The 23,366-nt window shown below is 43.6% G+C and overlaps 1 protein-coding gene across 3 annotated transcripts; it reads right to left on the reverse strand.

Moving 5' to 3' along the window:
• Nucleotides 1–5,515: 5,515 nt before the first annotated feature.
• Nucleotides 5,516–22,412, reverse strand: TfIIA-L (transcription factor IIA L). 3 transcript variants are annotated; one of them, XM_050180796.2, is made up of 7 exons: nucleotides 22,207–22,412; nucleotides 17,301–17,402; nucleotides 15,991–16,105; nucleotides 14,709–14,884; nucleotides 9,552–9,731; nucleotides 7,067–7,330; nucleotides 5,516–5,940 (listed from the first exon to the last, which is right to left on the reverse strand). In XM_050180796.2, exons 1-7 carry the CDS (start codon nucleotides 22,222–22,224, stop codon nucleotides 5,833–5,835), a joined length of 963 nt encoding a protein of 320 aa, XP_050036753.1. In that variant the 5' UTR covers nucleotides 22,225–22,412; the 3' UTR covers nucleotides 5,516–5,832. The 3 variants fall into 3 exon arrangements, with proteins under 3 accessions (XP_050036753.1, XP_050036754.1, XP_050036752.1); XM_050180797.2 differs by having other exon boundaries at nucleotides 7,067–7,342; nucleotides 14,709–14,842; nucleotides 22,207–22,411; XM_050180795.2 differs by having other exon boundaries at nucleotides 7,067–7,342; nucleotides 22,207–22,411.
• Nucleotides 22,413–23,366: the final 954 nt, after the last annotated feature.

Raw genomic sequence — 23,366 nt, forward strand, 5'->3', positions numbered from 1 at the left:
AATTAAAGAAGCGGGAAATTTGAGCCTAATGCATAGCGTGGAACTACGTCTATACATCCAGAGAGAAATTACAGTCGATATTCATGCAATAATAATTCTCGCATTGTGTGGGTACATTCATGGAAAACGTTCTGCTCGACCACACATGTGCCCACACACCTCATGCCATTGAAGATTGATGAATCAAGGTGGTTTGCGCTATATTTTGTAGCGATTCTTTCCATTCGCTTTGTTCTTGTTCTCCCACACGAAGCTCCGCTATCCTCAAATTCAGCAGCTCAGCGGGACGGATGATTAGATTAGACTAGGTAGTCTAATCATCCGTCCCGCTGAGCGGCTGAACTGAATTAATGCACAAAGAATCGGACGAAAAGAATCCTTACAGAAAACTTATTGGAAAGAGGCAATTGAGCTTCTTTTTTCTTTCTTTCAAAATACACTCAGCCTTATTTTCGCTGCAATGTCATACGTGGGGGTGCAGTGCGGTCCACTGTTAAAAAAGGACACCAATCTGCCGCTTCTACATTTCTGGCCCTCTTTAGCTACAAGTGTCGGCTGAAGTTCATCAACTGCAGACAAGTAGAAATTTGGCTGTGGTCACCAGCCCCGTTAAGTTACGCATTGCAAAGCCGGGCGGTTGTACACTTGCAAAATGAGGCACTTTGCACATGCTCTACACTGTGGTGTGTTCCCTTTAACAATGGGCCGGGCTGTACATGCATTTCGCGGATCATACTGCATAAATGCTGTGTGACTTTGTCCTTTAGCAAGGATCCTAAAAGTGAGCTGCGCTGACCAGCATGACTCTTGCCAAATGATCTCGACCTCAGGCACCCACTGCAGGAAAGAAGCAGGAATGTACTGCAGCTCCTGAATCCACAGGCTGATGCCGCATCCAGAGCACAGGTTCTGAACTGTTGCTGGCTGTCACAAAGATTGCACGTGGAGGGCAGCTTTTTTGAAAGGGATGACACTACATATGCACACACTTAGTCCTTTGAGGCAGCTGAGCGCTATGCCTGCCTGCACCTACACGTGGCTTAACTTGGAATGGTTATATTGAAGATATGCTACGACAATACCAAATTTAATTCTGCATTAGTATATACATATGTAAAAATTTTGCAAATAGTGAACAACCATCACTGTTTCGTAGTCACTTCCCTCCACTTCATCCAAGAGAAAGAAAAGTACTGTCAATGAGGCTTATTCCATAGTTCTAGCCTGCAGAGTGCAGTTTGGCCACAACATATGTCACAAATCAATGCATATGTTGTGTCCTCTCCAGAGGAACTTGACTGCTGCCCCAAATTTACATATTGCAGGTTTATAGTAATTTAATAATGGTAATAAGAAATACAAGAAGTTAAAAATAATAATAAGCTTACTCAACTGAACTATTAATAATTAGGAAGCAGTCAGTGGCAGTCTGTTTCCCAGCGTATTTGCTAATGTGGGATCACATGCACAGAAAAGCAATAGAGATAGAAAGGAAAGGTTGCAAGACATTTCACAGGACCAGGCATGTTTTGCATTATTGCACGTTCAATACATTGCATACATCTGCTTTCTTCTATGTGTAGAACTTCTAAACATGATATACTCATCCAATGCACAGTAACCAATCTTGAAGGAAGCTAAATAAGTTTGTAATGTATTGGAATGGCTACTGTTGTGCTTGCAGGTGAGTTAAATCCAAAGCAACTATCAGCAGCCTCACCAGCAGGTTTTGCAGCTTTTGGTGAGCATTCACTGAAGGACTGCACATTGACAAGAAAGTTGCCTAGCCACTGCTGCACCTCCTTGTAATAGCAGAGCTAGCTGCCAAGCATGCAGTTCACTAAATAATAAGTGCAGTAATGCTGCTAGCACACGGCAGCTAAAATTTTACTTCCCATGCAGTACTTCAGCACATCACAAAACATTGAAGCAAGCATCTACTATTATCGTACTTCAGTTTAAAAGGATCATAGATGATATCGCCGTCCTCACTAAGGTATACAAATGTCGACACCATACAATTTCGTTGACAATACATTACAGGTCATATGCTCGTTCTAGGGCACTCTCATTGCAGAGGTACCTACGCCACCCACATTTAATCACTCTGATAATAAACAAACATTGCGGCAGAAACTATGGAACATGACTGTCAGAGCCAGCGGATAGCATTATTATTTCCCTGTGCCATCCACGAATTGTGAAACCTTGCGGGCACGTCAGCATATACACGAAGTGGAAAGCTAGTTGGCAACTATAATGCCCAACGATACCGCAACACAGCATATCTTTGCGTAATCACAGCACTCTATTTGAATCTCCATAGTAACCCCCAGTATCTGTAGTGTCCTGGCTGCAACTTTGTTGCAATGGCCGTCCGTCAAGCAGCAGCGTTCGACTGCAGCAATGTTGGTTGCAGATCGAGTGCTTGCAGCTGGCGTGCATCCTCCCCACCCCTTGCTCTCTTCTTTCTCCGCACCAGCACTTTCTCTCTCTCTGCTTCTTCTCATAGCTCATTACCCTCTCTAGTTCTTTAAAGCGGATCCAATGTGCTGGGTCAGATCGCCATCCAACCATCCAGAGTGGGCGACCTAGCCGAAGAAAGCTATTGCGTTAAAAGTTTCTCATTGCCGCCCCCATGATCGTCCTTTGCCCCTTTACTAGCCATACAACAAGGGCATCTCAATAAACTTTGTTCGTGTTGGCTCACGCACAGTTAAAGGCAGATACTAGAAAAAAATACACGTGCTACACAGTCAAAGATAGACTTGTGCATGCAAAAGAATGCAGAAATGTGAGGAAAGCTCAGCTCGAGATGCGAGACACTGATGAACTGAGGGACATCATCTTCATGAGGCACTATCACCTTGGGACATTAAGAAACTTATTTCAGCAACACTAAATGGGCTGCTCTAGGTCTACCAAAAGCTACCTTCCTTCATGTTTTAAGAACAGCATTGGCACACATTTGTAACCGAGACAAAGAAGTCACCAAATTTCACAATTTTGCTTCAAGGTCACTAAAGCTGTCAAGTGAACCTTAAATAACGTAGGCATCTTGGAGCACTATAACATAAGCTAACGGGGTGCAAAATCATCAACCAAAGTGTTTCGTGTTTGTCTAGTGTCTGTCCAGGTGAGGAATAAACAGTAAGGTTACCGGCAGGGTGCACAGGGCTTTTAATTTACTATATCTACTTAATGAGTGATGCAAGCTGAAATATTTCATTTATCTTCAGATTGTATGGTTACAAATCCAGGACGTTTAAAAGAGCACAGGTAGACCAATTCTCTAAGCATGAAAATTTAGGCACCAAGACCATGTTATCCCTGCAGATTATTTTATTTGTCAGCGCTTGTGAAAGCAGAACAGAATCCTTTGAATGCGCCTGTTCGCACACTGACACGGCGATGGCTTTTGCGTGTTCAAGGTGATCAAGGCACTTCTGCCTCTTTATCCACACGAGAGCTTCATGCAGTACCTGATGATGATGCATTCAGATTCACGTGAACAGGTCCAGTCGCTTTGATATGTACGCCTTTCTACAGTCCATCTGTCTAATTATGCACTTGCTCCATTCGCTATCTCACCACAGATATTATTGTAATTAATTTTTGTAAATTAATTTAAGACTACAGTTCAAAATGTACACTAATTCATCACATTTAGTGAAACTGTAGAACCTGCAGCACAAAGATCCGTTCAAATCAGCTAAGAAAAAAATCTCAGAAGCATGTATTTTGTAAGCATAATGTCAAGCCTGTCAAGACCACTGTGCTGTGAAGCACAAGTACGATGTGAACATCACTGATCTGAAAGCGACTGTTGCTTCGTCATGGTCACAAAGCCCACATGCACAACAGGCACAACAGACAATTTGGGTCATTCACTTGTAGTTTTCAAATAAGGCGAATCCCAGAAAGCCCTTTTATAAGCAACTTTCCAAACTTCAAAGTCACTAAAATGTCACCAGTTGATTTGTTATGTCACAAGTCACTGGTCACTAAACGGAAAAGTTTGTTGCTAAACAGACAAGTTGTTAAATCTAGCAACAAAATCGCTACATTGGCAACACCGTTTAATAATACCACCGAATAATTCCTTACAAATTATTGGAATCCCTGGTTGCAGAAATAGTTGATGTAAGTGCAAACACGCACTTCAAATCTAGCAAAATGTCGCAGGCCCAGGGAATGCAAGTCAAAGCAGTGTAACTAAGTTCTACCCTCGAATAAAAGTGCACGAGCTGCATGATGTACAAAGTTGAGCCTCTGTGAAGCTTAGGGGCTCCAGCACATAGTCCGGAGATCAGACACTGTACTGGTCACCAGTATGTGCAACTAGTATCGCAGCGTTACGGTGATTTAGACTCTGCATGCCCGAATTTAGGGGTGTGCAAATACAGTAGCGTTTGGGACCAAATCAAATACAAATCGAACATTGTCAGAAATGATCCAATTCCGAATATTTTTCCAATAGTTTGCTGATAACAATTTTCACATCCTGGTATTCACAACGCTACGAACTTTGTCATTACACTGCACGTTACAAAGAGTGCTTTCAATTATTAAAAGGACAAAGGGAGCATTAGGAACAACTAAGCAGTTTGTTCGCAAACTCGGGGCTCTTCAGAGCGTACGCGGTTATGCATTGTTATATGAAGTTTCTAAAGGCAGCTTTGTTAGCCAACTGATATCTGTACACAAATTTGCGACCAAATTACAAATGCATGCCACCTGTGGCAACGCAGAGTGAAAAAAAGCGCCTTTTCCCTCATTTGAATGCTCGTGGCCCACCACTGTACAAAGTACGTATATTGCGGCGAAACTTAGTCATATTTTATCCGGTAAGAAGACACAGATGCTGCATCTATGCCGAGTGCCGAACATCGTATCTACACAGCATCTTATTGACAGTGATCCTGTTTAGCTTGAAAGTCTGGCTGTAATAGCAACACAGTGTGTGCTAGTATGATATGTTCACTGCGGTTAGCTGATAAGATAAAAGTATTTTGTCTCAAGTTCTTGTCTGATCGAGTACAATCGATGACATGAAGTATTCTAAAGCTATTTAAAAAATATTCGGACTTTTAAATAGTGACTATTCTACTCTAGGACCTAATCAAATGTATAGCGACGTCACTGTACAGCATGTCAAGAACTATTGGGTTTAACAGAATCGCGCAGTTTCCGTCGGACACCTTCACTGAGAGAGAGTCTTCGCCGTCAACACCCAGTTTGCTTCGTTGTCTTCAGCTACTGCAGAAGCAGCAAATCCACAACACAGCCAACTGTGTTGTTGTGTGTTGTGGAGCACATGGCAATATTGAGTATTCGATTTGAGGACCGAATTGAATTAAACCATACTTGATTCGTTATATGAAACTATAGAATATTTACACACCCCTACCTTTTTTGAAGAACCCACACCCCCTTAATTTTACGACGACAATACATACTCCATCAGGCAGATGACTGAGTACAGCAACAACGCACCGCAAATGCAAAGGGACAATGGAGTCAGCAGTAGGCTTTATTCTTTGTTTCACTGGTCCATCAACAGACAGATCGAAAAGATACGGGAGAGGTTTCACAATCTATTTCATTCTGTCTTATAGCCTTTAGTTAAATATTTACAACGTGTTACCAACCAGCCCAGAAGGGTACCTTCATGTACGTACTTTTCAGCAAATGTAATGACAAAAAAAATAATAATAATAACACTAAAGAAACAGCCACAGATCCCCCTTGGCAGTTTATTGTCCCCCCTCTCCCGTCTTTCTTTCGCTTTGCCCTCACCAAGGCCTCCAGTGCCTCGGATGAAGGCAGGCTTCACCACTCAGCGTCTCCAACTGCCTTCTGGAAGACGTAGTCCTTCCCTTGGAGGTTCATTATTCCATCTTTGAAGTGAAACTTCCATCGATTGCGACTCCGTGATATCTGCACAGGGCCAAGAAAAATTCGAACATATGGGGTTTTAACTTGGTGTTGCAATCCAGGCTTGTTGGTACGCGACCTTGGAACACTACTGTAGTGCAAAGAAGAGGTCAACACACAGTTCATATGCCCTTCCACTGTCCTTGTCTTGTTTCTGCTATGCTAGTATTCCAAGATGAGGTTAAAGTTCTGCTTGTGAATTAAATTTTGCGCAGCCTCACAGGTTTCAGCATTCCACTGTTGCAGTATTACGGCACGCATTAATAATTTCAAAGGCCGTGCTTTCAACGCGCCGTATACTAATTGCCACTCATCCTCAGACCAGCCGAATGTGCGGGACATGAATTCAAATGCAAGAAAGAGCAGAGTTCGTTCTACTGAAGAGAATTTTAGAAAGTGACATGTGTAGCCAGTCAGCAGCTAACTGTAAAACATGAATTAGTATCAGTTTACCTTGGCATCGACAATAGACAGCATGCACCAGAAGCAACTGGCGACAAAGATTTCAAAATGTAACTGTGGGATTTAATGCCCAGAAACTGCACAGGGGGTAATGCAATCTTCCTCGAGTGGAGGAAGTCCCTTTTTTGGGTAACACGGGACAGGGCAGCCCTTAAGCATTGGGTCACATGGGCCTGGGGACCAACACCTGAAGACCCAAGGAACTGTCCAAAAGTGTGCTGCTGCTCCAGATCCGACACAGTGGACATTCACCACCAGTTCTGGTTCTGGTCAGCAACTCTAAAGCCACTGCTGCAATTTCTACACATGGAGGGCCTTCATGCATTTATTTAAATAAACAATGAAGAAGAAAACCCTAAATCAGTGTAAACTGATTTAGGGTTTTCTTCTTCAGTGTTCTGAAGATAGTCTGACTTGCTCCAAGCAATGGAAAACAGTATTACCTTGGTTCTGTCCAGCTACGTGGCATTCGCATATCTTTAAATTTTGCCGCAAACAGAACATTCTATATATTCCGCAGGAGGGATGACAGAAGCCGCACAATAATAATAAAAAGAAAAAAAAGGAAAAAAAAAAGGAGTGTGGCAGAGAAAAGAAGGAGAAGAGAGCTCCAATTCTGTCGTTGGAATTTGCCATTAGGTTACGCAGTTCAAGACTGATCCCTCACCTTGTCGTACTGGCAGACGACCACATTGTCAATCTCAAAGTTCTCAGTGGCCTCCTCGTCCGAGACGTCGTCATCCGAGTTGAGTGGCTCTACCTCCTCCTGGGGACCGTCCTCATTTTCGTCCTCCGGAGGGCCGTCCTCGTTGCCCTCCTCCTCGTCTTCGTTGAACTCGTCTTCATCGTCATCCTCATCACTCGTGTCTCGTGCCCCGTCCAGCTGGACAACGTTGCCGACGCCAGGTTGCGCAGATGCGGCCGTCACCACCTGCGTAGGCACCTGAGAATGTACATATCATTAACAAAATTGTACAGAATACTCAAAGGCATTTTAGTTAAGGATGTTGAGTACCTGTTGAAAGAACTAATAAACAGAGTAGTAGCATGCTGAATTTTGCAAAAAGACAACAGTCAATCCTGGATACTTAGAATCCAAAGGGGATAGTGATATATTTCGACATATTGATAATTCTCAATACTAAACATGCCTATCTGAAGATTATCTCAAACCTCCGTATGAACCAGTTTTGCCAAGACAGCGAAAAGCGAGAATTTACCGATTTCCTTCTTCGCGGTCGCGTTGAACACACAAAAGTTAAGTTATTTCTTGCACAGGAATGTTGGAAGTTGCCCGCACTGCGGAGTGGTCTTCAATATACTGATTGAAACACTAACCCGAAAAGCCCACGTCGTCTGGCCTTGAAACTGGTGCTCCCCAGTTGCATCAAAATGCTTCTTCTGTATTTTTATCTAGCACAAGGCAGAAATGGACTCAGCGTGGAAGCAAACCAGCCCGTATGGAAATGCGGCATGTGCACTTGTTCTGCCAAACACGCGTGAATGTGCTCGGCCGCCTAAGTGTCAGTTGAATCTCGATACAAATCTATTGGGATGGAGCAAAAATCACGCAACTATATATACTTATATAAAGAAAGGAAAGAAAAAGAAAAGAAAACAGAAATTAAACGGAAACAACGAAATGGCCGTCTCGCTGAGTTTCCAATTTTTCAATTTATTGTTTTTCCGCAATCCTAAGACCTTCCTTTATCTAATGGCGAAATATTTGGAAAAATAGACAAAATATTTTTTAGAAAATTGCCTTTCTTTAGTTTGTTGTCTCCAAAATTGAGAAAAAAAAATCGGGAGGCAGTGCTGATCATGCGAGCACGGCTTTCCGTTGACGTAGCGCCGCCATCTTTGTATAGCTGTAAGCACGAGATGAGAGATTCAGATAGATACAGCACTCTATTTCTCCATGTAGATATAAAATCAACAAAAATGAGAGTGAGAAGGAGAAAAACAAGGGAAAACAAGCATCGTGATTCGTTACTGCGGTCATGTGGCACGCAGGCAGGGCTGCTATTGGCTAACGTGAATTTGAATCACTGGCACGCTTGTTTCGCACACATTTTCGCAGCAGCGAGCTGCACACTTTGCGTGTCCCAAGGCAACATATCAAGAACTGCCTGGTTATATCGATTTTTTTTTTTTGTTGCTGCCTCCTAGCTGTTACCTGATGGTGATAAGGACCTGATTTTCATAACATATGGGAATCTGTTTACTTTCCTGTGCGGTGGCAAAGCTAGTGGGTGGGTATTGTGCGATCTGACGGGTGCAAAGGTAGAAAAGTTCCAAATGGTCATAGAGCACTGATGACAATGGAAGGCGTGGAATACAAAGATAAGGCTACCCATGAAAGCGAATACCGCCAACCTTGCTGATGAGGCAAGACTGGATCACGTGCGATTGCAGGCTCCTGATAAAGTTACAAGCTGTTTGAAAACAACCGACAAGTTGCATAATACTGCACAAAAGCACAAGCTTTTATTCTTTTATTTTTTGGAGGGGGTGGGGGGGCATAATATGAAGTATAATGTTCACACAGATTTTATTAATGTACGCTTTGATGTTGAGAGATACAAAATGCACTGAATCCTATCGGTGTTCACTAAGGATACGAAAATGTTTCATTGTTTTGAGGATTTTGTCATCTCTGGCGTTCGTTATCGTGGGGTTTGATCGTACTACCACTTATTTGTTCCAAGTAGGAGTGCGCCAGACTGTTCGTAAACTTGTGCCATCTTATCACGCCCATTATGACGCTTATGCAGTACCCATCGAGAACTACAGACAAACATTACCAAGCGCATGAGGTTCAACCACCAAGGCGCTCTAACGCAGTGGTGTACACCGACACTACGAAAGCTGACTGGCGAAATCCGCCGAGGCGAACTTCAGACTTCAATCCCGAATTGCCTGTACTTTAGCATAGAGGCAACGTTGCCTTAAATGCTGGCATTGTGACCCAAGCAGAAACAATAGGTCTCTTCAATTTGTAATACTACCCAGGACTGCCTTAGGCACTGAATTCAGCCAATGAGCATTAGCGTACGCGGCATGCCGGGCAGTCGAGGGCTGTCACGACAAAATGAAGACGCACAACACAAATGCACTGCAACGGGTGTCGAAATTAGCCTGTTGGGACGCACCTGTCCTGCAGCAGTGGTGGTGGTGTAGGGCTCGCCCGCTAGGGTGACTACGGGATGAAACTGGAGTGGGGCCCCGGGGTTACCCGTCTGGCGCTCAGCCATGTTGAGGACGCCCCCCTGGATCAGGCTGGCAGCAACGTCGGGGTGGAGGGCCAGGGCGGCAGCTGCGGCTGAAGAAGACTGCAGCGCAGGCAACAAGCGAGGCGAGAGTGAGGTTTTATGAAGAGCAAAGAAACAGCAAAAAGTACCGCACTCACTCTTCTACTTCCTTAAAACTGATTTGAAATATGTTCGTTAAAATTATTACCATGCTACAGTCAACTTCGTCGTAATGAAGTTGGCCACTGCAGAATGCTAACACAAGACAATTACAGAACTTGAATGTTATAACAATGCCGCATTCGACACAAGCATACCTTTGTTATATCCAATATTAGTTATAAGAATGGACGCCGATGTACGAAAAAATAAAAATAAATAAAAGCAAATTTTTGAGTTACTTAGTTACATATGATCATTTGTTACATCTGTTTTTACTATACCAGGGTAGTTTGATTCCATTAGCAGCTACAGAATACAGGGTGTCCCAGCTAACACAGAACAAGTTTTAAAAAGGGAGGGACCCCTTCTGTGCTCATGAAACAGAAGTTGCTGGCAACTTTTTGGAGAAGCCCCTATTATAATTTGTCTTATTTATAGTGTAATTAGTGCTTATTAAATAACAGGCTTGTTATGAATTTATGGCCACAGTTTCCATGCAAGGTTTGTAGACCATATTTGAAAACACTACTGAAAACGAAAGTTTAAAGGTTCACTGGGCTTCCTTCTCAATTAAGGAAGAAAAAGAATAGAACTACAGAAAAGGTAGTGTATCGCAGACAATTGAAACTAAATCTTTTACTGACACTGCGGCCCCAATGCCAAAGTGTTAATTAGAGCAATAATTTTAGAGTGTTCTCCAGGAGGTTGCTAGCGATTTACGGTTGCATTCATCTGTACAAAAGGCTTCACTTAATCTTTCTGTATACACAGTCGAACCCGGATATATCTAACCCAAATACAACAAATTATCGTGTAGGATGACCAGCCGTAAAATCCCCTTGAAAATTTTACAGTGAGGCTGTTTATGGCTAGGGTTCCGAGCATTTTTTGTAATGCCATTCAGATTCTATATATTCGGGTTCGAATGTGGTAGCAAGCTGTGACAACTAGTACAGTAGCAGTAACACCAAAAATTGGTTGGCGGAATGCCTGCTTTCACCCCCTGCAAGTTGCTTGCAAGTGTGGAGACAACCACATAGACGTGAAATCATGGGGGGAAAAAAAGGTATTGAATTTTCATTATTGTCCAAAAAAACATTGTACATCCGTAAAAAATTCGCAAATGTTCTGCGAGGCCAACATTATAACCAGAAAATACTAGGTCTAGTTCTAATATGCCGTCATCACCAGTAAAAATTTGTTCCCCATTACCAGGTTAAATGCTGCAGCACTATCTGGTGGGTAAAAATGAAAACACTTTTGTAGCTCAGTGGGGTCTTAGACACAACAGTGTCAAAAAACAAAGAGTGATCTCAGAAATAACGACAACACCATGGTGGAAGAATGAGAGGTGCATGAACAGGCCTCCAAGCGAGAGAGAACAGTCGCTAATGCAGCACGCTTTCTGCGACAGATGGCACGGTAAAGCGGGGACCATCTGCAGGGGCCCAGCCGGCTTGGCGTATGTGCATTAGGCAAGCACTCCCAAGTATATTAAGTAATATAATGCGTTGAGAAGCTTATTTTCGTTCATTGTCTTTCTTCCCGAGGGCCGGTAATGAACAGTTCCCCAGAAAAACGTTGAGGCAAATGTAGGCACACATAAATGGGCATCAAAAGAAAATATGTATCAAGGCGGCTGCTACACTTAGAGGTTTGTAATGCGTTAAAGTATCTACTGATGTCATAATGACAACTGCAAAATGAAGCAAATGACAGCTGCAAAACAAATTTGAAGCAGTCTAACGCCTATGCTAGACCCTTAGTCACATGACAGTGCCGAGGAAATACAGAGAGACATATTCTTACACATTGTGTAACACACAGATGCCACACCTATGTTGTCTCTGGCATGATCATGTGCTAATGCAAGAAGAAGTAGAGGGCTCTTTGTGCAGTTGTTTGTGAAGGCTTCTTTTTTTTTTCTTAAGGGAATGCAACAGCCAATTTCATGGAACCTTTACATTTTTGGATTATATAGCGGTTCCCGTAGCTTATGGGGAAAATAGGCGTTTTTTGTAGGTTACGCCAGATTTGTTTTTTTCTGAAGGAAACACTGCACCAAATATTTTCTGTAATACATAAACAAAAAGCAGAATGAATGCACTTTTCATGCATAGAAGATTTATTAACGAGATGTATGTCATAAAGACAAAGAGCCAGAATCAAGATTGCGGGATAAAATTGAGCAAAGTTTGTAAAGACACGCTTGTATCTACTAAGAAAAATATATAACAAAAATTATGAGATATACAAAATGTATTACCGTCTTATAGGCACTATCTCCAAAAAAATCGAAATTTTTCATTGAACAGGTATTCCACTACAAAAATTTAACTGCAAGCACTACAGCAGAGCATACTGGGCTGCAGCCACAGATGCTCCAGGCTGGTTTGCGTCGTCGTTGCTCTCAGAGTCAAAGTCTGACGAATAGGCAGCGTCCTGAGACTCGCTGCTGCTCGAACTATCGATAAAATCAGCCGCAAACCCATGGGAACCGCGACATCTGTGACCTTTCGAAGCGCGTGCACCGCTGCCGGAGGTGGCCATCTTTGCTTACTACTTTGACGATCGCGAAACTTCAGAGTGCATTGAAAAATTACCACCTCGTGTGAAAAAATCTAACTGCTTAGAAAACAAAAATATAGTTCTCCTTCACATACAATAGCGCAATGTGTCTGTGAGCGGAATGCAAGGTCTCGAAAGCGGTGTTTCACTCTATCGTTAGCGGGCTAACTATGTCCAATGGGCCCAGTACTAAAAGAGTTAAATACTTAGAAGGAGACTGGTCGGCATTTATTGATTTTCAGTCATACCCTTAGTCTATACCGTAGTGTCGCCGTGACGAGACAACCTGAATGCTGGGAAAGCCACATTCGCTATTCTACATGGCATTGGCTCAAATGTATTTAGTTGTGAATAAATATTCCCTGTCATCAACTGAATTGTGAATTTTCGTTTTTGCTAGCCACTTTTGTGTCTAAATTTTCATGCAAAAGCATCAAATAGCACATTAGGTGAAAATGGCGTCGTCTGTCTGTAGCACTGAAACGACACCTAAATTCGCATTCGCTGCAACGCCACGTCATGTGCGAACCTTGACAGAGCAGAGTAGGTGAAAGAGGTTGTTGCCATGATGCCACATCACCCTTGCTCTCGAAAGCCGGTGCGTGGTCCGTATCTCTCTCTCTCACCCCAACTGGACTTAGCTGCTGCACACGCCAGCCAGCCTTAGTGGCTGCTGCGGCTTCCTCGATCTCTCGTCACGTAGGACGTCGGTGGCACTCCAGGCGGCTGCTTGCTAGCTTGGGCATCACATTCCGTTATGATACATTACTCGAAGCACAAAATTCAAAGGACCACTCAGCAGCCTTCAAGTGGACATTAATGCTTTGACATTCACAACTCGGAAGAAGTGCTTAAGAGTCCTCGGATTTTAAAAAATCATGCATGGTTACTCTTGCAGCTTTTAGGAGGTTGAGAACATAGCAGTGAAATTAGCCCGTTCAGGAATTTTACTCATCCATGGCAAAGAGTGTACTCACAAGAACGGAACTAGTATCAATAGTGTTCGAATTGAACTTATGTTCGTGATTTGATCCGACGAACTAAAACCACTAGATCTCATGGTTGTTTCGGGAGTACCTACGAGAGTATAGGCATTTACTGAACAGAGATAATATGAATGCTTGCAGATACCCAGCGTGCGGACACTACAGAGAGAGAGCTGCAGAACAAGTACAAGAACATTTTATTGGTGCGGCAAAACACATGAAAATACCTGTACACAATGTATCAGTACATTAGATTGTGCTGCGCTGTCCATTCATTGCACACTACTTGGTTATCGAAATGTTTTTTGCAGACAGTCTGTCGGCTGAAGGAGCCACGTGGGATTGCGCGCACTGTTCAGACAATTACAGTCTGGTGCAAAAAACAAAAACTTCTCCTTGCATGACTTGCACCCCATTTACAATGCGGGACAAAGCATTTTCCCCCATCGTGCACTAAAAAGCTCAACACATTGGTGGGAAAGTGCGTGCAGAACGACCACATGCTCTCATTTTTCCATTAGCTCAGTGTAAAGAACTGCCCCTCATGGGCCCTGAACTAATCGCGCCATCAACCGGCTGCACACCAGAAAGTATAGCGAGTTGCGGAGGTGCTCTCTCTACGGAGCCATCGCGATGTTCATACACCTCATAATTTTCCACCGTGGACAGTACATCACCAAAACTGTGTCCTCGGCATGAGAGGAGACGAAGTGAAGGCTAATTTTACCATTTATGTCTTGATGTAACAGCAGTGATGTTTTTTTTTTTAATTATGGGTTTTATGTGCCAAAACCACTTTCTGATTATGAGGCACGCTGTAGTGAGGGACTCCGGAACTTTCGACCACCTGGGGTTCTTTAACGTGCACCTAAATCTAAGTACACGGGTGTTTTTGCATATCGTCCCCATTGAAATGCGGCCGTCGTGGCCGGGATTCGATCCCGCGACCTTGTGCTCAGCAGCCCAACACCATAGCCACTGAGCAACCACAGCGGGTATGTAACAGCAGTGAGGAAGTAGAGAGAGCGAATTGGGACATAAGCAGGCATACTGGCTGATGTCATGTTGTTACGCAACCATGCAGTAACCAGCATAAGCCACCACGCAGGCTTCCAGGCGACAAGCAAAATTTTCTGGCTGCCCAAAACCAACTAGTAAACGACAAGCGATGCCAACAGATCACCCTTGGCGACAGCAAAACCTGTCACTTGTCGGCGTCGTTCGAAAATCATGTGCATGTAGTTGAGCTTTATAGCATCAAAGGGAAGCAAGAGGTGCAGATTACAAGGGGCGTAGCCCAAACGCGAGTGTGTGTGCCTGGACAAAAAAGTGGGCCACTAACCATGACCGTCTGGCCAGGCTGAGTGATGATCAGCTTTTGGTCCACCAGACCCGAGGCCCGAATTGGTGTGTGGTATTGTACCAGGGTGGGCTGCACCAGGCCATTGGGTCCTATCGTCAGCGGTTGGGCGGTGGCTGCAAAAGCAGGGTTGCGTCTCGGTATCTTTTCCAATAAGGCTAAAAGAAAGGAAAAAGAAGCAACAAGTGAAGTGCATCCAACAAGTACCCGGCATTTCCTTTTTTTTTTGAAAAAGGGATCACTATAAACACAATTTAATATTTCTTTTATCGTCTACACCATGTTTCATGGCACTTACGTTCATTTATATGTGTCTTCCTAGAAAAATTATGATTGAGCAACGTCCATTTGTAGACCTTGTACTCCCGATGAATAACAGCCAATCGTGAGCAAGGTGCAGGGTGATATTTTTATTACAGTACGTTATACCGTAGCTGCTGAGTGCCTTCAGTAAGGCTTGGCTTCGTCACATTGTTGAGTAACTACCACTGCTGACGATAAAGGTGGATGATGAGATGCACGCACATGAAGTGCTTGGCCACGTTGCTCTTTTCTTCAGCAAGCCCTTTCCTCACTGTGGACGTGCACAGCACTTGGTGTATCTGTCCATCTCGTTTTTCGGGGCTGTTTGTCTCATAAGGCAGCGACATAATGAGCCTTTTGTTTCACTGCTCAAAACAACTAATTTTTACGAACTGCCCAGCTTTCAGTTGTATGGCAAAACCTACCAGCTGAGGTGGGTAAAAGTCGGCCATCTTTGAAGCGCTACTGGAAAGCTGACCCTGCTCCATCCAAGATGCATGCGGAAATGCTACAAATGCATGAGCCAATCAGTAAATGTCTCTGTGAAACCTATTACAAAGAACAAAAAATTAAGATCGCACAGACATCAGTGCCAATGATAGACATGCTATTCTATAGGCAAAGAATCAATACATTAACCTGCCTTACAAAAAAACAAAAAAGAAAGTCAGCAGACGCTAGCACTTACTGGCAGCTGTTTATCATGAAAAGAGTAGATGGAAAGACATTACTTCAATGCATGGAAATCAACCCGAATGTGGTACAATGCCAAGAAAATCAAAGCCCATGCATGCATCACAACCAATTACTCCCGTACCAGCTGCAAGAATATCAGCGCCTCGCTGGTATCAAAGCTTGATCACCTTTATTATGCGTGTCTGTGCTGTTCCATTCCCTGGCACTAACCCCCCTCCCGCCTCCTCACTCCTCATAATACCTCTAGCAGGGCAAGACAGTTTACCCTGTGGGGTAGGCTGCAATGTAGCCGCTGTAGCCTGTGGCCGACTGGCCGGGGCAGGCACTGGGTGGTCAGGTGGGTCGATGGCCTTTGACTCAAGGAGCTTCTTCTCCCAGATCTGCGTCAGCAGACAGTATGTCAGCAACGAGACACTCCATGTTGGTGCAACCACTCCGCAACTCACTCATGCAGGCTCTCCGTAACTAGCCTTTACAGCAATAGATAGTACAGGAAATGTCCGGCCACATTCGTAGAGCATGCCATCACCACATGCAGCTATGATCTGATGACCTTACAAGGGTGACCATGACATTGTCAGGGTGATGCATAACAATCAAAATTCCAAGGTCAAGCCAACAGAAGAGTAAGATATATGCATTAGTAAGATCTTGATGAGGGCTAGTTGGTTCATATTTAGAATTGAGGTTGAATAGCGCAAGTAGAACAAGGACACAAAGAAACAAATACCACAGACAAGCGCTGTCTGTGGTACTTGTTTCTTCGTGTCCTTGTTTTATTTGCACTGTTCAACCTCAGTTCTAAGTAAGATATACAAATGCAGCCAAGAAGATATTCCACTAAGCCAGTGAACATGGAACCGTAACTACCAAAACTGATGCGCCAACTGCATGTACCATGAGGACAAAGTGTCAGCACTAAAAGAAGCCCCGCCTCACAAGACCCTGATTATTGTGCACAAGATAGAAACAAAGCAGCTGGAAATACGTTAAAGACAAGATATGAAACAGAAAACAAAGAAAGAAAAAACAAAGCTACATTTCCCAAAGCATATTGCTCACATGCTGGTGCAAATGTTTTCTGCAACCAATACTGAATGGAGCAATGTAAAATCTTACTGCATGGAATGTTACATTACTTGGTATCTCTGTTAGATTATCATGGCTAGGAAATTGAATGGCCAGCACATACGAGGTGTCCCTTGATTCCTGCCAGTCACCATAACATCCCAAAGTGCCCTTTAGCATCATAGCACATAACATCAAACCATAATGTTCCCTATGATCTCAGAAATGCCCACAAATATTTACAAATCCAATACCCATGTGTAAGAGCTCACACTAGGGCACACTGCTGACGTGATTTGCATTCTTTTAAAGCTTCTCATCACATACCACGCAATGCGAAATGCATGATGTATGACATATGCATGGTTTGTACCATGTAACATGCTATGTGACCTCACTTCGTAGCCCTCCCCCTCCCCCCCAAAAAAAGTATGCATAAAAATTTAATAACTAGCATTGAAAGTGGCTAATATCACAGTGGCTGACAGCCATGCTCATGTTCCTCACCTGACGCAGCTCCTGAAGAGCTTGTTCATCGACGCCTTCATCCAGGAAGACGTCTTTCACTCCATTGATGACATCTTCGATGACACTCCTGTACAGCTTGGGCTGCAGAAAGAATAAAGAACAAATAAAGGCTTGCCAAGTTCAGATACGTCGCACTCAAAGCCACACAACTTCAAGGTCAGCTGCAACGAAATTTCGGGCCACATAGGAAGCCTAGCTTCAGGTATTGTACACGTAGAACAGACTCCGTGCAATATATTACGTTAGAAATACGAGCGGATGCGTCACGAAGGGCTCACAAAAGCAGACGTTTCTGACGCCGAAACTGTAAAAAAAAAAAAAAAAAAGAATGCCGCTGCCATTTTCGCCCGCAAGAAGTGAATCATGACAAAGGAAGCACGGCTACTCAGCTCAACGTGAGCCCAGAGATTAGCGCACCACCTGCGGCTGCCTGCATTGCACTGACAAATCTCAGAGGCAACATGCTGAGACTTGCGTCACAGCCACCAATCGTCAGATGCAGATGCATGCATCATCTGCTTCTGTGCTGCTAAGAGGCTGCTAATAAGAAAATTAGGCAGTTACCAGTACTGCATCTTCGGAAAAATTGATTCAGTAGCATATACTGTTCATTTTTAACCAATTAAGCGATAGTGAAATGCTCTTGCAGTTTACCTCTACGACCGCAACACATACACTCTAGCCAAGTATCCACAGATGAGTTACAAAAACCGGGTTATGTTGGACACAATCTACAAAACAACCATCAAGGTTTTAAATTACCGGCCTAGAAACTGATATTGTTATACTGGAGTATGCTTTATTTTTCCACTCACTTTGCGACACAAGACATGTCAGAATCTCAAATTAATAAAATAAGAGCCTAATGATTCACTCATTGTCATTATGGCTGCTGTTCATCGCCATTGTCACCACACTATCAGTACCATTAGACCATAATGGATATGTGCGTAAATGCATTATTTGCTTACACAAACCTGATGAAAAAAAATTAGTAAAAAACTGATTTTCATATATTCATTCCTGCAATGTCTTAAAGACAGTTGTGTCAGTGACTTGGAACAACCGTATCGATGTTCACAACCTTAAGCCTGCCTTCTTATGCTCTGTGCGCAGCACGAGCTGTTTCGGTAGTGCTACTCAAGCATTGTAAATAAATGCTGCTCAACTGTCAGGTTCTAGTCTTGCACGCAGCACCCAATACCTTACTCGATACTTCTGAGCGTTCTATTCGATTTGTTGTCGTCAGTCTAATTTAAGTCAACAGCACGGCGGGCTCAAGGCATTTCCCAAGGATCTCTGGTTATTCTTGTCCCATATCGGCCGATTCCATCCTACGCCTGCAAATTTCCCAAAATCATTGTTCCGTTTACTCCTCTCCGCCACTCTCTCAACTGCATACCTTGCGATGCTGGGGCACCGTGCAGGATGTTCAAAGGCAACCATTCAATTTACATATGTACATAATGCACTTCATACGGGTGAGAGAGAAAGAAGCTGCTACGTACATTCAGCACGCTATTCCCAGAAACATTCGCAAGCAAGCTCACTAAAACTTCCAGGTCTCCAGGACACTCAAGGTGTACCACTATGCATGAACAACAGAAGCTAGGCTTCCTTTTCACCGTCATCGTTTTCATGAAGTTACCTTGCCCTTTACGTGAGATCGCTTACTTGGAGCTGGAATTAACGATGGCCAACCCAAAGTCATGCACCTGGGATGGTCTATAAAGAGTGCCAGGCACCTATGGAAACCAATCCCATGGAACCCAAATAAATTTTTGCTGCGCCTAAGGCACTGTTCTCCATCACAATAAGCCATCATTTTCACATATCGACGCTAATGTCCACATAAGCCTAAGCACACAAGCATCCCTGGTACTTCTACAACATTACTGCACACAATGCAACTGGTTCACAAAAGTTCCTTGCACCACTGCAGTTGGAAAGAGGTTATGACAAGAAAAGCTGTTTGGAGCCAGTTCCGCAGAAGGAACGGGATGAAAAGCCCAACACAATTTTTTCATAGTGAACGTGAGACACCTTCCATTGAATGAAAAATATTTGATAGCTCCTTAAAAGAATTAAAAAAAAAAAAAAGAAAGAAAAGATCCTCCTGGAAGTACAGGCAGGGCACCGTGCAAGAAATGTGAAGAAAAGACAGCACATAAAAGGGAAATATGATCATCCACCCAAACGCAGCACAAAGCAACAAAGGACCCCATACATTTTTCTTGGAAACAAAGCTTTGCGGGAAAAATTCATCCTGGTCAGGGAGCTTTTTATTGTACATGAATCTTTCTTCAACTGCAAAAGCTTTCTTTTCAAGAAACTTGTAAGGGTTATTGAAACATGACTAGCATCGTGCTAGTCAGGTAGATGACCACCTTTTCCCCTTTTATAAACTTTCCTTCAACTTGTGGACTTTCATAGAACTGATTTGCCAAAGAAGAGACACATAAAAGATTTTATTGCAACATATTTTTAGCCCTCTAGGCTCTTTTCTGTGTATTTAAAGTAGGTGTGGGGCTGGAGTCATCTGCATAAACCTCAATGCCCTGACGGCGTGCCATTTTCGAAATTTTGTCCTTTTGTCGGAAGAATAGAGCGCCACCAAGAGCAAAAGCATGAATTATAGATGACTTGCCTTACAAAACCTGAGACCAGGCCTCAACATCAGTAATACTTTTCCTTTGCAACATTTGAAGGACAGCGAAATAAAAATCAAAACAAAAATTGTAATAAAGGGCGACTGCACACTAAGCAAAGGCGCATTTTGAGTTTTGCATGGAAGATGAACATGACCCAACTTCAAATTTTTTCTTTTAGCACACACATCATGGACTTTTGAACAATTTATCCATCTCATCACAAACACTCGGCTACTAATAAAAAAGAAAAAAGGATTCACCTTTATGTGCTGACACCACATGAGCTATTACATATGCATGGGGGCTGACAAATGTGTTACAGGGAATGCATTAACCTGTCACTTGTGCAATACAATGATTTCTCCTCCACAAAACTAAGATCAAAAAGGCAGCTGACAGGCGGAGTAGCACACGCGATATAAAGGTTGAAAACGGGGATAAGGAGCCTCAGAAAGGCTGGCCAATGTTTCAATAGGAGGACCTATCACTACCAAATCTTCGTTAAAGGCCTTTGACAAAGATAGGTCCTCCTATCGAAAAGTTGGCAGCCTTTTTGGAGCATCTTATCGTTGTTTATAACCTTTACTCCACAAAACTAGTTTTTCTCTCACTTCTCATTGGATTTTAATATTTAGCCCATCCACATGCTAAGCACACTATGCATGTCAAAGAAGTGCATAGATGGCATTCCTATTATAACAGGAGCTTATTGTAAATCGAACTAGTTAGCAGTTCCAAACTTTGTATGGATCATCTCTCGTCATCATAATTATTCTTTCGAAGCTGACATTTGTGCCCAAGTTGAATGCCTCTAAATTTTTTTTATGCACACTGCTAATTATTGTCACGTACAGCGAGTGCTAAGATACTGAATATGGCATTTTGCAGACGTCTTTCTTGTTCTCTCTTCCCTATAGCTTTGTTTAGCGCTATCGCTGCACATGATTCTATGAATACCCACTCCTGTCCAAGGCATGACATTAAGGGTGGCAGTACGTAGGATATAAATGAAGTCCTTTATTGCTGCCTTTGAAAAGAAGCTGGCAGAGAGCTTAGCAGACTCCGACATTTTCCACTAAGCACAAGAAAGAAAAAGACATGCTTTGCTGAAATTTGAAATGCTGTTGTCGACTGCAAAAGTGTAAACGATGATCACTTGCTTGTTGCAACTGAAGTTTCCAGTCCCCGACATTTGTCACAGATGAACACATATGCTCTAAACAATCTCGAAAGCACATTTCCTATGTCGATGTTATAATAGACTTGCATCAATGATCGGTGCTGTCAAAAATGAATCTTGCCACACTATTCACCTTAGTGTGGGAGGTGGACTTATTGTGAACGCTTGGGTAAAACGCACCAATTTCGTTGTTTATTGGTCGGGTTCGCTTACTGCAAACGCTCGGCTATAACGACCGAATCGTGCTCGACGGTCAGGCCCTCCACAAGTGGCGCCAGCGGTGCAATACGACGAGGCTGAATATATGTGCAAACAATTCATCCCATCTGCACACTCATTGATTTATGTCGACTGTTGTCAAATTACATATGGTTACTGGCTTAAACCAGTCACATTCCTTTAGTGTCTGTGTTTTGTGGGTTGAGCTGCGACAGATTGAAGTGAGGAGAAGCAGAGCTGCCAGAACTATACATCCACCACTTCAACGCAAGGTTCACAGCAAACGATTCGAAAATATCCACGCAAAAAGAAGCGGCAAACGTTCAGTGCACGCCGTAGTCTAGCGAGAACAGGGACCACACAAAACGACTCCTTACGGACTGTTCATCGAACTCACTTTTAATAGGCAGCAAGAACTGCGCCGCACGCGATGTTACACAAGAAGCCAAGCTTCAAGCAAAAAAAAAAAAAAAAAAAAGGGAAGCGAAAGCCACTTTCCCAAGTGCTTTGATCAAACTGACCCTAAGGAAAGCGTGGACCTCAGAAGAAAAAGTTTTCTCCAGAACTTGCGGTCAGTGAGAGCTTGCTAGGCCAGAGGCGGCACAAAAACATTCGGACGTTTGCAGAGGCAAGCTCCTTGAAACATCCAGTTATCCAGTAAGACCCACTATGCACTGGCACGTGCTGAGAACAGAAGCTGGACTCCCTGTTTATCGTCTAGTGCGGTTAATTTGCGCGGTAAGCGAGACCGTTCTCTCGCGGCCGGATTTACCCGCGACCGGCCCTACACCATACATGCACGCGGGAGAGCCAAAAAAGAAACAGTGTTACGCACCACGCCAGCTGCGGCCATCGAAACCAGTCCAGTGGTATCCCGGTCGCTCCCTTGGGTCGGCGACAGTACGCCAAGCTACACTGTCGAGTCCTTCCCACCGATCGCTGGCTTCTTTTCTCAGACCCTTGGCTCAGTCATGCGAATCACTACTATGCACGGTCAACCCCCACTACGCCGACTGCTTTCTTCCGTTGGCAACTGCCGATTAGCGTTGCCAGACTGTAGACGTTTCGTACCACGCGGCATTGTTGCCAGAGCGTCTGCGGCCTTCGACCGAAACTGCCTCTGCCGGACAACCACGCCCCCGCCTTCATTTGAGCAGTTTCAGTTAGCTGCTACGTTGCGTTGCTAGTTAACTGGCTACGTCGTATGCAGCATAGCAACAGGCTCGTTGACAGTAGCGCTGGCGTAGCTTAACGGCTGCACGGCGTCTAAGTTCCTTAAATGTGATCTTGGAGATCGGACGCACGTGTGCGCGTCGCGGGGGCCGTGCGTGTTCACCGATTATTTTCGATTTTACGTCAAAATGAACTTCGTGATTTCCATATAATGTCAGAACGTCGTCAGACGTGCATGCACAAAATATCAGGAGTTGTTTTTTTTCTTGATGTCGTAGCATTTATGTATAGACTTCCTCTGCTTTTGTATCCGCTCTCTGGCCGTGCCAGTATACGTGCACGACTTTCAGTTATCACGTGGCTGCTTCATCCGTGTCTTTGGGACGATTGGTGTGAACTACATTACATTTTCTGTCACACTGACACACTTGATGCAGACTGCACTTACATTTCTTGATGCCTGCCTCACCTTTGTGTCACGTAGAGTTCCTCAAATGCCATTTCCTCTTCTACCGAGATGAAATAAAACCAACTTCAGTTATGCTGACGAGTTTAACTCTGCCAAGTTTCAAGTATTTTGGTTAAGCAGTTGTTGTGATGCACGGAGGAAAAAAATTAAAAAGTAACAAACACAGAGAAAACTTATTGAGGGCATTTTTTTGACATCCACAAAACCAAAATATTTTCAGTGTTCTTACAGTTGGAGTACAGAGAAGAAAGCAATGTTAGTGTTCCCAGAACACACACTCTCGAGAAGTCTCGATTACGGTGACAGCAACACGGCAAATGCCGCTGCTTTAATATTCACAGCAAATTTTGGCA

This window comes from Dermacentor andersoni, chromosome 7 (assembly GCF_023375885.2).
Source record: "Dermacentor andersoni chromosome 7, qqDerAnde1_hic_scaffold, whole genome shotgun sequence".
Lineage (NCBI taxonomy): Eukaryota > Metazoa > Arthropoda > Arachnida > Ixodida > Ixodidae > Dermacentor > Dermacentor andersoni.